The 14,219-nt window shown below is 36.1% G+C and overlaps 1 protein-coding gene across 1 annotated transcript in view; it reads right to left on the bottom strand.

Moving 5' to 3' along the window:
• METTL14 (methyltransferase like 14) overlaps window positions 1–8,569 on the bottom strand; it is a 26,051-nt gene extending 17,482 nt beyond the window's left edge. Inside the window, exons 1-6 of the mRNA XM_012811559.2 lie at window positions 8,336–8,569; window positions 5,867–5,955; window positions 4,851–4,938; window positions 3,711–3,791; window positions 3,261–3,348; window positions 439–529 (exon numbers count right to left, since the gene is read on the bottom strand). Of these exons, the coding sequence (XP_012667013.1) occupies window positions 439–529; window positions 3,261–3,348; window positions 3,711–3,791; window positions 4,851–4,938; window positions 5,867–5,955; window positions 8,336–8,401 (503 nt within the window). The 5' untranslated portion in view covers window positions 8,402–8,569. The remainder of the gene's footprint in view (window positions 1–438; window positions 530–3,260; window positions 3,349–3,710; window positions 3,792–4,850; window positions 4,939–5,866; window positions 5,956–8,335) is intronic.
• Between the last annotated feature and the right edge of the window lie 5,650 nt (window positions 8,570–14,219).

Genomic DNA, 14,219 nt, shown 5'->3' on the forward strand with positions numbered 1-14,219 from the left:
CCCAGGGCAACACAGTCAAACTCTGTATCAAAAAAAAAAAAAAAAAAAAAGTATCTCAAGATGCGAATTATTTTTTATCCTTTAAGTTTTCTAAACTTTCTCCAGCAAACAAATAATTTTGTAAGAAAAAAGTTGATTTAAAGGTATTTTAAGCTGAGTAAGTATCAAGAATACAATAAACATGAATAATTTTTTAATAGGACAAAAATAATTTGTACTTCAAGCAAATTATCTGAAAAGCTGAAAAAATTTTAAATGAGAACCCACTATGTACTTAGCACAAGAGATTCAAACTGATACATTTTATTATAAAAAATAGAGCAGTAAAACATCTTAATCTTATATGGGCACTGAGTATTTTTAAAAAAGAAAAATTATAACACACTGATATGTTATGCCTCAGTTGGGAACTTACAGTAATTCAATAAAAACACTTACATAGGAGGAGTGTTAGATTTAGCTATTAACTCATCCTTTAGCCTGATGAGCTCCCTTAGTTTAGGGTATTCTTCAAATCTGTCAGCTAAACCTGGAAGGAAAAATAGTAAATTCTAAATTTCCATTCAAATAAACTTAGTGTCAATGAATTCAAAAGGTATGGATATTCTCAAAACAATAATACACACATCAGTTTGCTTTCATGTCTTTTAGAAAAGTTAATCTGTAGCATTTTTCAGATAATTCATATATACATTTTGTATATAATAACCCCAAGCCCACATACAGGTAAAAACTCAGATGTTCTAAAGACTAGCTCAAGTCAATATACCATTTAATTTCTCATATTTATTAAGTTAAGCAATCTGCTCATAGCATCAAGTTTAACCATTCAGGAAAAGAAAAAACAACTATCTTTCCTGTGTGTTTTCCCCCCTTTCTTGCTTTCTTGCCTTTCTTTTGGCTTAAAAAAAAAATTCCTTCTCCCAAAAAATGTTACCCAAAGTAGAGAAAATCAATATCTTTTTCCTATCTTTTTTACCACATAGGAAGCATATTTATAATACTATAAATTATATAAAATTAATATAAAAACAAAAGTACAAATATCAATAACTTTAACATAAAAGAAAAAAGTGAAAGATTTTGAAGATCTTCAACCAGTGCTTGTAGATCACTTTTCAAATAAAACAAGTTTGAAGATTTTATTATAGTGAGGTTTCAACAGAGTTGTCAGTTCTCAGTCTATACCAAAGGAACAACTTTTCTTCAATCTATCATAATAGTTTTCTAAGTACATTTTCTTAGCATTTAAAATGGAAGTGTCTTAAAAGCAGAAAGGTTTATATCCAAATTTAGTTACAAAATTTATAAGGTGTTTTTTCTTTTTTTTTTCTGTTTTGGCTGGGACCAGGCTTGAACCCGTCACCCTCAGTATATGGAGCTGGCATCCTACTCCTTGAGCCATAGGCGCCACCCCAAAATTTATAAGTTTTTATGCTCATCTAAATTTTGTTTATAGAAGCATTAAAATGAGTTTCTATTTCAGAGTAATGTTCCTACAGGTGATAAAAGAAAAAATAAATTGGATTACATCAAAATTAAAACGTACTCCAAAATACACTATCAAAAAAGTGAAGAAACAACTCCAGAATGGGAGAAAATAACTGCAAATCATGAATCTGATAAAACACTTGTACTTAAAACCCCTAAACACTATATACACACACACAGAATAAGAACTCTTGCAATTCAGTAATAAAAAGACGAAGAAAAATTTAACAATAAACAAAGCACCTAGACATTTCTCCAAAGAAGATATTTCAATGGCCACCAATAAGCACATGAAAAGATGCTCAATATCATTAGTCCCTAGGAAAATGCAAATCAAAACCACAACAAGTAGATACCACTTTACACCAACTACAATGGCTTTAATAAAAAACACAGATAATAAGCTTCCAGGATGCAAAGAAACTGGATCCCTCACCTATTGCTGGTACGAATGTAAAATGGTATGGTCACTTTGAAAATAAAGGAGTAAGTAGTACCCAAAAAAGTTAACAGAGGATTACCATAGGACCCAGCAATTCCACTCCTAGGTATACACTGGAGAGAAATAAAAACATCTCCATAAGCTCGGCACCCATAGCTCAGTGGTTTAGGGTGCTGGCCACATCACCGAAGCTGGCAGGTTCAAACCCAGCCCGGGACAGCTAAACAACAATGACAACTGCAACCAAAAAATAGCCAGGCATTGTAGCAGGCACCTATAGTCCCAGCTACTTGGGAGGCTGAGGCAAGAGAATGGCTTTATGTGGCCCATATCCACATAAAAACTTGTATATGAATATTCATAACAGCAGTGTTCATAACAGCCAAAAATACAAACAATCCAAATGAATGGATAAACAAAGTGTGATCATACATACACACACACACACACACACACACACACAATGGAATATTTGGCAATAAAAAGAAATAAAGTATAAACATATGCTATAGCACCAATGACTCTCAAAAATATTATGCTAGACTCAGTGCCCATAGTTCAGTGGTTAGGGTGCCTGCCCACATACACCATGGCTGATGGGTTTGAACCCAGTTGGGCCTGCTAAAACAACAACTACAACTAAAAAGCACCCCAGCATTGTGGCAGGTGCCTATGGTCCCAGCTACTTGGAAGGCTGAGGCAAGAGAATCGCTTAAGCCCAAGAGTTTGAGGTTGCTGTGAGCTGTGATGCCATAGTACTCTACCAAGGACGACATAGTGAGACACTGCCTTCCAAAAAAAAAAATTACGCTAAATAAAAGAAGCCACTCACCAAATACCACATATTACATGATTTCATTGATAAGCAAATTTATCAAGATAGAAAGTAGATTAGTGGTTACTTAATGCTAGGATGGGCAGAGGAGAGAGTGGGAATGGGGACTGACTGCTAATAGGTACAGGGCTTCCTTAAATGAAATTCTCAGAAATAGATTGTGGTAATGACTCCACAACTCCTGTGGATACACTAAAATAAACAATGAATTATACTCTTTAAATAAATGAATTGCATGATCTCAGTAAAGCTATCTAAAATGCAGGCAGTCATAGAACCAATGAGGTGCTCTCCTACAAAAAAAGAAAGAAAGAAGAAAAAATAATAACATTGTGTAAGGAAAAGGAATTTGTACCAGAAGAAAGCACTGAGTAGAGAAAGAGGAAGCCAAGCCAGGAAAAATAATTTTGTTAGAAATAATCCAGAAATTAGTAAATTACATGCATGTAATTCAGACTTAAGAATAGCCTATTCCAAATAAATCTGACCTACCTACATCCCTGATGAAATTCTGAGGCCTATGTCCAGTGTCTACAAAATGTTGGCAGTAATCATTATGGGGATTCAAACTCTGTGTTCCCTTAAGAAAAAGTCAAAATTAAATTAATAGCACATACTCTGGTGACAAACACACCAAATTTGTACTTTGTTTTTTATCATGGGGTCACACAAAATATAATCAACTGATACGTTAAAGTAATCTTTGAAAACACAGTAAAATTATAGCATTATTCTTTAGTAGCTACTGACATTAATATATTATCTCATACTAAATAGTCTCAGAAGGAAATTTTATAAATTATTTTAATTGATCTTTATTTTATTCTGCTAATCCTTAAATAACCAAAAACAAATCTTAAAAACAAATAGGTATTTAAAATCTTTTCAGGTACAGAACTTAAATGTGAAAAGTTAACAAGATTTAAAAATTCTCTATTTTACCTTAAGAAAAGTACTTGAATCTTTGTAAATCTCTTCTTCATATGGCAAGTTTTCTTCTTCTTGTTGCATTTCTACTTCATCCTTGAAAAAGATTAAGGAAACATTTTATACAATCTAATTATTATATATTAAGATATAACAATTATTTCATGTCTCTAAGATATAATAAATGTTTCCAATTAGCATTAAAGCCAAACATTAAAGTCTTCGCTTTCTCATCACTAGATCTAATTATCTTCAAAATAAAGTAAAAATTTCCTCATTATTATGAAGGGTAATTAATTACAATTACTAATATTTTGTTGACTGAATAGTCTACAAGTATTTATATCATATATAATACTATAAATGTGAGAATTTAACTTAAGTCATGAAAGATATGACCATCAGTCAGGCAATTTATTCCTATCAGATTGAACCATATGGAACTACTATACTTATAGGTCTAAAACACTGGAATATCAGCAACTGTACATATGGTTCTACCTAAAATAATCACAAATATTTAAGGTACCTATTAGCATACACCAAAATGCAACACACAAAGTGTTCATGAGATTATGTATCATATCACTAAAACTCCTAGATATACTGAAACTACACATTGTCTATTAAATATAGGTACACACAATTTACTTTTAAAAAATGGAAGTAGGTTTTCAGTCATAATACGTACTTTTCTTCAGCTAAATATTGTAGTTACAAGCTCAGGTGTTGGGTTTTTCTCAGGCCTCTTCTATACTGCTGGCTAGTCATGAGTTCCCAAAATATTTTTACTGTACTACCCGGTATTAACATGAATACCACAACTCAAAAAGGACTATTGCAGCTTTCTGAGATCGAATCTAATAACTCAAAGTTTCTGATACATTTATCTCCTCATACTTTTGTAAGGATATTATTGCCTGGTGCTTGGCACACTAAGTGCTTTATATACATAACCTAATTTAATCCAGACAACTCTGACATTAAAATGAGAAAAATAAGGTTTTATGTTAACTGATGATAACATATGACACTAACAATTGTTTTAGCACATCTTAAAATTCAGTTTTCCATCAAATTTGTTTTCCTGGATATGAAACTCCATGCATTATTATAAGGATTAATTTTTTCTTCACAGTAAAATTCTCTCCTTGCCTTATATTCTTCCATTTTGTCTTCATCTGTCTCTCCTTCATCCAAATACTTACGTTTTGTATTTGGAGCAGAAGTATCATAAGAAGCCCTGAAAATGAAAATGAAAATATCAGGCTCAGCGCTTGTAGCACAGTGGTTACAGCACCAGCCACATACACCAAGGGTGGTGGGTTCGAACCTGGCCCCGGCCAACTAAACAACTGCAAGAATAACAACAACAAAAAAATAGCCGGGCATTGTGGTGGGCACCTATAGTGCCAGCTACTTGGGAGGCTGAAGCAAGAGAATCACTTAAGCCCAAGAGTTTGAGGTTGTTGTGAGCTGTGATGCAATGGCTCTCTACCTAGGGCAACATAGTGAGACTCTGTCTCAAAAATAAATAAATAAATAAAATGAAAATATCACACACAAATATATACAAGATGTATAAATGCATCTATTAAAAATATTAATAACAGGGAGTAAAAACAAGGCAAAATTTTCCATATTAAATATTATGTATTTACTCAGTTTATATACCTTCCAAAAATTCAAACAACTGATTGATAATTCTGTACGTTATTTTCATGAGAAAGCAAACACATGAAAAAATAAGCTGTTGTAGGGGATGTATTATAAAAAATAACTTCTACATATGGCATCATTTTAATCTGTTTTAAGTAAGACTGATGTCCAAATTGATCACTAATATTTTGAAATGCTTTCTTAACTATCAAATAAATATCACTTTTAGCATACAGTATATTTTCCTTCATAAAATTTTTTTAAAAATACTTAATAGTATGTAAGCCAATTCTCACTTTAAAAGCCCATTTCCTAACTGCTTTATAAATGAAAACTTACCATATTCAGAAAATACTTCATAATTCATGAACTGACAATAAAACTCCATGCTTCTAAAATCTTTATTTTGATGCTTTTCATAAAAACACACTACATATCTAAGGTAATCTATTTATTAAACAATCCTTTAACAATATTAACATTTCATTAAAAAAAAAAATTAATCAACTGACCTGCAAGTTTCTCTCGTTTCAGCAATTTCTCTCTGCTCATCTTTGCTATTTAACACAGCACCAATGCTGTCAGCACTTTCAGCTCCCAACTGGGAAAAGGCAAAAACCAAAATTAGATAACAGTGCATTAGGCAGCCTTTTCAGGCATTTATAGAAACATTTACCATATCAACTATTTTAAAAAAAACCAAAAAAGAAAAAAAAAAAACCCTAACTCATGTAACAAATAAGTGGATTAGCTAGCAAGACAAACTAGAACAATGTTGGAACAAAGTCATGTCAACTAAGAATGATTTTAACAGCAGAAAAAGCATTTTATGCTTTTAGTTATATAAATAACTCCTTGACTTATGATACATCCTGATAAACCCATCATAAATAAATGTGAAAATAAATGTTTTCAAAATAAAAGTTGAAAGTGTGCTTCGAGACTTATTTTAACTTACAACAGATTTATCAGGATATAATCCCATTAGAAACTGAGAAGTATAGTGAATGCATGTGGGTTTTACACCACTTGAAAGTCAAAACATTATTAAGTAGTATTTGATCAAGACATTTCACTTTACCCAATTTCCCACTTTCAAAGTAAACAATAAAACAGTTTAGTAGTATAGGTTGAACAACCCAAATCCAAATGCTCCAAACTGAAATTTTCTGAGAACTGACATGTTCAAAGGAAATGGTCATTAGAGCATCTCAAATTTCAGATTTTTGTATTTCTGAATGCTCAACTGGTAAGCATAATGCAAGTATTTCAAAAGCTGGAAAAAGTGTGAAATCCAAAACACCCAAACATTTGGGAAAAAGAGATACTCAACCGTAAGTAGCAATAACCAAAAAGCAACGACCAGAGTTTTGATACAGGGTTGTAGGCACTAAATTAAACACGGTGTATGCACTGGCTGATATAATGTAATTTATTATCGCTGTACTTTATTATCCCATGCTCTAAGAAAAATCTATCCAGTTTTATTCAAGTTAAGTCTTTATAAGGATTATAGGCACAACACTGAACTTTACTGACACCTTATGAATGACAATGTAAATTCTTTTGAGCTTAATATATTCGTCTATACAAGGGTGGATACCAACTGACTGTAGATCAAAGAATATTTATGTAAAAAGCTTAGCAAAGTCTGACACATAATTATAAAAGACTTAATAAATGGCAGGCATTATTAAATTTTACAAAATTTGTAAGCTGAGGGTAAGGACTACAGTTCATTTGCCAAACCCAACAAGAGCCTTGGAATTCACTGAGTGTAAAATGTTCAACAAATAATTGTTCCAATAATGTATTTTGAGTCAAATAGAGGTCTGAATTCAAAATTAAGAAGAAACACCTTATATACTGGCAACAAGAGCTACTAACCATTTCTAAAGATAACAAAAGAAGTGGAGGAAAAGAAGACTAAAGAACACTTGATTTGTCCAAGACGGTTATGCCAGCGGGCCAAGAAGTCTGACTCCTAATTCCCCTATTTCTAACAATATACCACAAATCCTTTCATCAGACCATAAAAGGAACATAGGTTTCAGATTTCCTTCAGTAAAACCAATATTTATTACTGAAAAATAACAGCAAGATGCCTCATTACAGCCCATCAGTACTTTCCCCATAAGATAGATGTACTGATCTTAACAGGCAAATGAAAAACATAACCTCTGAATTTTAAAGCAGGAGCACGTAGTCTGTACTTTCTGCATGTGTAAACTTACTCCTACATAAGAAGCGGTGAAGGAGAAGAGTTTATAAGACAAGCTTTGGAGACACAAATCTGGGTTCAATTTCCTGGCTGAGAGATGACCCACCACGGGTAAAATTATGTAACCTCTGGAGCCTGTTTCATTATTTGACAAGTGAAGATAATACTACCTATCTCGGGGGGTTGTTGTGACTAACACAGAGTAAAATTTCAATTACTGGCTGTGGATCATGACAAGGATACGGTGCATAACACGTATACATCAGAAACACAACCTAAATTTATACTCAGGCAACTTCCAATGGTCTTCAGACATGACCCTAAAGAAATGATGTAAGTTTATTTGACAGCGAAGCCACAAGCTCAAGAATTTGGGGCTGACCAGAAGGAAAGACAAGCCACAGACGACCATTTGTGAAGACAAACTTTAGGATAACAAGTCATTCATCCTTGTGTGAATTACAGTTACTTATTTACAAAGATCAGAGCTTTGTATCCCCACCACAGAGCCCCGCACCAGGGAGGCGTTCCAGTTCCAGAAAAGTTGCTGAAAACCAACCGTGGCACTCGAACTAGACAGAATATGGAAAAAAAAAAAAGAACTCAAAACACTCGGGGAGCCGCAAGTGTGCAGAACAGCGAGAGAGCCAAGGACCAGGGTGGAGGGCGCAGGAAGGCTGGACCGCGGCAGGTAGGGAAGAAGAGGAAAGAGGACGCGCACGCGCATTGTCGATCCCGCCCCACCTAGGCCGCCGCGGACCTGCTGCGCGAGGAGCTGTCGCCGTAACTTCTGCCGCTCCCGGATCTCCTGCAAGCGGCTATCCATGTCCTAACTCCTCTTTTCACCACCTCAAATACTTGTGAAGTGCAAGTGAACCCTCGCTCAGTCTTTCCTCAGAGTCTGTGGAACACACTATTCACCGAGAACTGCTGGCGGCGAGTACCTCCTAAAGCTGTCCTCAGTAGCGATTTCCGGCGCAGCCGGAATTGGCTCAGCCCAGCCCGGAAGTCCCGCCTTTTCTCGGACGCCTGCGGTTGACGCAACTTGAAAGGCCGGGAAGCTGCGGCCCGGGCGGGGTTCTCGGCCGACGTTCCGCAGTGTCTGGGCGCTATGGACAGGTCTGGTCCTACCTCTTGTCCACGCTCCTTTCCAGGATATCAGGTTCCCTGAGTGTATCACAGTGTTTTTAAAGCGTTGCCTCCCTTTCCCATAAATTCTCTAGTTGCCAGTCCTGACGTTTTAAAAATTGCCAGACCTGATTTTTACTGAGAACACAGACTTGAGCCAGATTGTGGCTTTGGCCGGTTGACCGTGTGAGTGGGCCTCAGTTTTCGCATCTGAAAGGCGGACATACTGAGAGTTTATCTCAGAGTTGTAAAAATTGAAAGAATAAACGGCTCTGGCACATAGCGCCACGGAAGTGTTTATTACTGAGATTTTTGTTACTGCTTTTCAAGCAGGGAACAACCACCGTATTTGCCCTGCCCATTCCCATGCTTCACTGAACCTTCAGATGCTTCCTGTTTTACCACAATGCATTTTATGGATGGTTCCCTTCAGGGAAATGGGTAATAGTAAAATGTATCTTTACTGGGTTTGTGTCCTAGAGGTCAGGAACCAGTAGACCCTTTTTGTGTTTATTCTTTTGTCTGAACTGAAATAGCCTACTTACCTGGGTTTGAGAAATAGGAGGAATGGGGCAGTAGTGGTTCATTTCTTTTACTCTCTGATTCTGGCATCCATGGGAATCACGATATCCCTTACAAATTCTAGGGTCAGTTGGAGAAGCCCCTTATTTCCCCTGACTTTATGTAACCCCCTCCAACAGCAACTCTGTTTGGGGGCTCTAATAATGCCATTTCTCCCCATGTTCCATCAGCTCTAAGACTGGTGACCATCTGCAGTTAAGAATTTTGAATTTTCATTTTCCTCTTCTCATCTTCAACACCTGTGTAACCATTTCTCCATAGAAAATGGTGTCTGTTTAAAATACTTTTTAAACTATTTCTGTTTTCTGCCTAAAACCAGGGCTGGTAAAATGCAGATGTCTACTACCTTGTAATATTTACAAAGCAACTGGAATCAAGCCTAGGGTCGTTGCACTTTTTACAAAGAAGGGGCTATAATTCTGAAATATGTCTCCCAGCTAATGAATTTTAAAACAGCAGACCATATTAACACACCTGTAAGTACTGTACATACCCATCAGTAGCATTTGTTCATCCTGGCAACATAAGGACCACTAGGGGGTGTGTGTGGTAGCAAGAGAAGGAAAAAAACTTGGAAAGTCTTCACATATATTTCATACTCTTTGAAGAAGTAATGTCACCTCTAGGCACTTACTTATACAGATGCTTCTCAAATTATGATGGAGTTACATCTTGATACACCCATTGTAAGTAAAAAATATTTTACATTAAAAATGCATTTAATACCCTTGATAAACCAATCTCAATATCAAAAAACCATAAATGTAACCATTGTAAGTTGGCGACCACCTGTATATCCAAGTGGCTGTTGTACATCCTACTGGAATGTCCACAGTCTTGCCTATGTTTTAGATATTTTTATCTCCTCCAAAAAGTCATGTTGAAACTTAATCTTCAAGGCAACAGTATTGGGAGGTGTGGGCTTTGGGAGGTGATTGAGCTTTAAGGGCTTCACCCTCATGAATGGGATTCAGTGCTCTATGTGAAAGGGTTTGACAAAGGAGTTCACCCCTTTGTCCTTCCTCCCAACAGTCTAGAGGATAGACTTTCAAGGTACTGTCTTGAAAGCAGACAATGGCCTGTCATCAGACAATGAACTTGGCAGTGCCTTGATCTTGGACTTCGCACCTGGTAGACCTATAAGAAATATATTTCTGGGCTCAGCACCTGTGACTTAAGCAGGTAAGGCACCAGCCACATACACCTGAGCTGGCAGGTTCAAATCCAGCTCCGGTCCGCCAAACAACAATGATGGCTGCAACCAAAAAATAGCCAGGCATTGTGGTGGGCACCTGTAGTCCCAGCTACTTGGGAGGCGGAGGCAGGAGACTTGCTTGAGCCCAGGAGTTGGAGGTTGCTGGGGGCTGTGATGCCACAGCACTCTACCCAGGGGGACAGCTTGAGGCTCTGTCTCAAAAAAAAGGAAAAATATATTTCTGTTCTTTATAAATTACCGAGTACAAATGAACTAAGACAATCTCAAGATTAACACAGATAAAGCCTAGATTTGTCATCCATCTTCCCCCTCTCAGAAAAACCCAACTTCACTTCTCCAGCATTTCCTATTTCATTAATTAATAAATTAATCTATCTTATAAGTTTATTGTACTTGACAGGACAACTGATCAGTATCCCCCTATTTTCCTATATCTCTGTCCCTGCCCGTACCCACTGACACACATACACACACACAATTCTTCATTTCTACAACTGCAATCTGTGGACAACTTGTATTCCAATTCATACCTTGATTGGCCCACCTCTTTCTAGTCTATTCAATTCTTCCTAGAGATTGTGGAGTATTTTATCATTTTAAACTCTGCTCAAAATTTATTCATGTTTTCCCCTTGTCTAGGGCAGTACTGTCCGATAGAACTTTCTATAGATGATAGAAATGTTACCTGCACTACCCAGTATTGTAGCCACCAGCCATATATGTCTTCTGAGGACTCAAAATGTGAATACTGTATCCAAGGAACTGAATTTTTCTTTTATCTTAATTAAATATAATTAGCCATATTTGGCTAGCGACTACCATATTGGACAGTTTCAAGGGGATACATATCTAAACCACTTAGCATTGTAAACACTACTGTTTTACCAAGCCTCATTCTGTTCTTCTTTATGCACCCATCTTTTCTTGTCTATTTTCCAAAAATATGCCTTTTTTCCCTATAGTTTTTATAAATTAATAATTAGGTAAGAGAAAATTCTCCTAGAATAAAGAGATTGGTTCCAAAGAGACTTTTTAAAACTACATTTTTTCTTTCTTCTTCTTTTTTCTTGTCTTCTTGTAGAGATGGAGTCTCACTGTATCATCCAGGCTGGGCTGGTCTTGAGTGCTTTCTTTCAAATGGCTCCCACCTCAGACTCTCAACATGCTGGGTTTATGGGCATAAACCACTCCACCCAGCCCCTTTCTCTCTTCTTGATGGTGTAAGTACTTTCAAAATGTAGTAGACGTGTTTTCAAATTTGTAATTCCATCCAGGAAGAATGAATTAAAAGAAATTTTGATTAGTCCACTTGTTGGACTTTGTTGTAGTTATATTTCTCTGTAACAGTGATTTTGATCTCAGAGATAAAGAATAGTTAGTATCAATGACTTTCATACAGCATTGCCAAGGTCCATGTCCTTTTTACTTGTCTTAATCCCCTGCAAATCAATTGAGAGGAAAAATTCCTTTCCACATTTTATCTTTTGGTTTGTCCTTTACTTGCCAATTTTAGTCTTTCAGTCTGTTAATAATACAATTTGTTGACTGTCTTTCTTTCCTCTCTTCAAATTACTTTCATTTATGCAACACTATATTGTTACTTTTCTTAGATTTTTGTAGCTGTCATGAAAAATTACCTTGATGCAGTGGTGGCCTCCAAATAACTATAAGCTAGTTTATCCCAGAAGTCATAAAACAGGCTCACAGACCAAATGAAGATGTTTTGATCACACAGTTTATTAAATCACTTTAAATTACATCATTTGGAGCGAGTGGAAAGAGATGCGGTAAGTTACCACCCTAAGGAGAGGGTGCAAGTGGGAAGGACTACACCGTGTGAATCCTGAGTTGCACAACATTCATATGTCCCATGTCTGTCTTCAGCTGCTCTCTTCCTCACTGGTGGTTAGAGGAACACACTGAAGTTCAAGTAAAGAAGTCAATAGACAGAAGATGCTTAGAGCCAGCGATACACATTTGATCTATTAACGAGAGATGGTGACAAGTACACCTAACCACAGCTATTTCTGGTCAATCAGCCTGCCAACAACCATGGGTGCTGTGTTTCTTAGGTACAGCACATGTGGGCCCAGCATAGGACCATAGAGGCTAAAGGAATGGTAATATGGTCTTTCCATCCCTTTCTCTGTACAAATAACACTCTCCTTTGTTCCATCATACCTATAATTTAGGCTACCTAGCTTTAACACATCATTCAGTTTATTAGGTTCCTTTTTTAAATTTCAGATTAATATAAGGGTACATACAATTAGGTTACATTGTTTGTGTTTGTTAGGTAAAGTCCAGGTTACAGTTGAGCCCCTTCACTGAAGAGGTATGCCATATACCCCTCTATTGTGCCTGGTGTGTGAGAGCTCACCAGACTCCTTCCTCTTCCCCCCTTCTTGAATCTAAATGTGTTTTTCTCTCTTTTGACCATAGAGTTGTTCATCTACTAGTTTTGGAGAATTGAGTATATGAGATGCTTGCATTTCAATTCTTATGATATTTTACTTAGGAGGATGTTCTCCAAATCCTTCCAGGTAAATACAGACGTTGTGAAGCCTTCATCTTTCTTTATGGCTGAATGGGACTTCATGGTATACATATAAAACAGTTTATGTATTCATCTATGGGTTGATGCACACTTGGGTTGTTTCCTCACCTTTGCGATTGTGAATTGAGCTGCAATAAACATGCTAGTGCAAATGTCCTTAGGGGAAAATGATTTTTTTTTTCCTTCTGGGGCGATAACTAGTAATGGAATTATGGGATCAAATAGAAGGTCTACTTTCAGCTCTTTGAGGATTCCCCATACTTCTTTCCAAGGAGGCTGTATTAGTTTGCAATCCCACCAACAGTGTGTAAGTATCCCCTTCTCTCCACACCTATGCCAGCATCTGCGGTTTGAGGACTTTGTGATTCTTGCTGGGATTAGGTGATATCTCAAGGTGGTTTTGATTTGCATTTCTCTGATGACTAGGAATGATGACCATTTTTTCATATGTTTATTAATCATTTGTCTGGCTTCTTAGGAGAAGGTTCTGTTCATGTCTCTTGCCCAGTGATAAATGAGATTGTTGTTTGCTCTCGATTAGTTCTAGTTTTCTGTAGATTTTGGTTATTAGGCTTTTGTATCTATATAGAACTTTATGCCCACCCTGTCTTTAGCATCTTATAAACTTTACCTATGTCTCACAAGCAACTTGCTTATGCATTACTTGTATTTAACACACTCTACAGGACTCATCCATCCCATTCTGTAGTCTACAGCAGAACTGAATTTTCCTAATTAATACAGCAAACTAATATTACACCAGTCAACCTTTAAATATTTTCTTTATTAAATAAAGATAATATCTATTCAGTTAAATGTATTGACATCACTTAGAAGTTTTTGTATTATTCTTTTCATTTTGCCATTCTTAACTTATTCCCTAATTTTGGTAATTTTGGAGAAAACAATACGGATATTTTATGCATACTGCCCAAATAAACATTCAAATCTCTGTGTTTTCATTTGATATTGATGCGACAGGCTGTGAAATACATCTCTTTTTACTTTACACTGCAGAAAATCAATTTTCTTTACAATTTTTTTTTTGTAATCATCATACCCTTAAAAAAAACCTATTGACAAGTAATGAAAAAGATAATTTTCATTCTTCTTTCTTACGTGGTTCATGTATTTAACACATGAGGCTGGATAAATATTCTC

This window comes from Otolemur garnettii, unplaced genomic scaffold (assembly GCF_000181295.1).
Source record: "Otolemur garnettii isolate 467f Iridium unplaced genomic scaffold, OtoGar3 scaffold00164, whole genome shotgun sequence".
Lineage (NCBI taxonomy): Eukaryota > Metazoa > Chordata > Mammalia > Primates > Galagidae > Otolemur > Otolemur garnettii.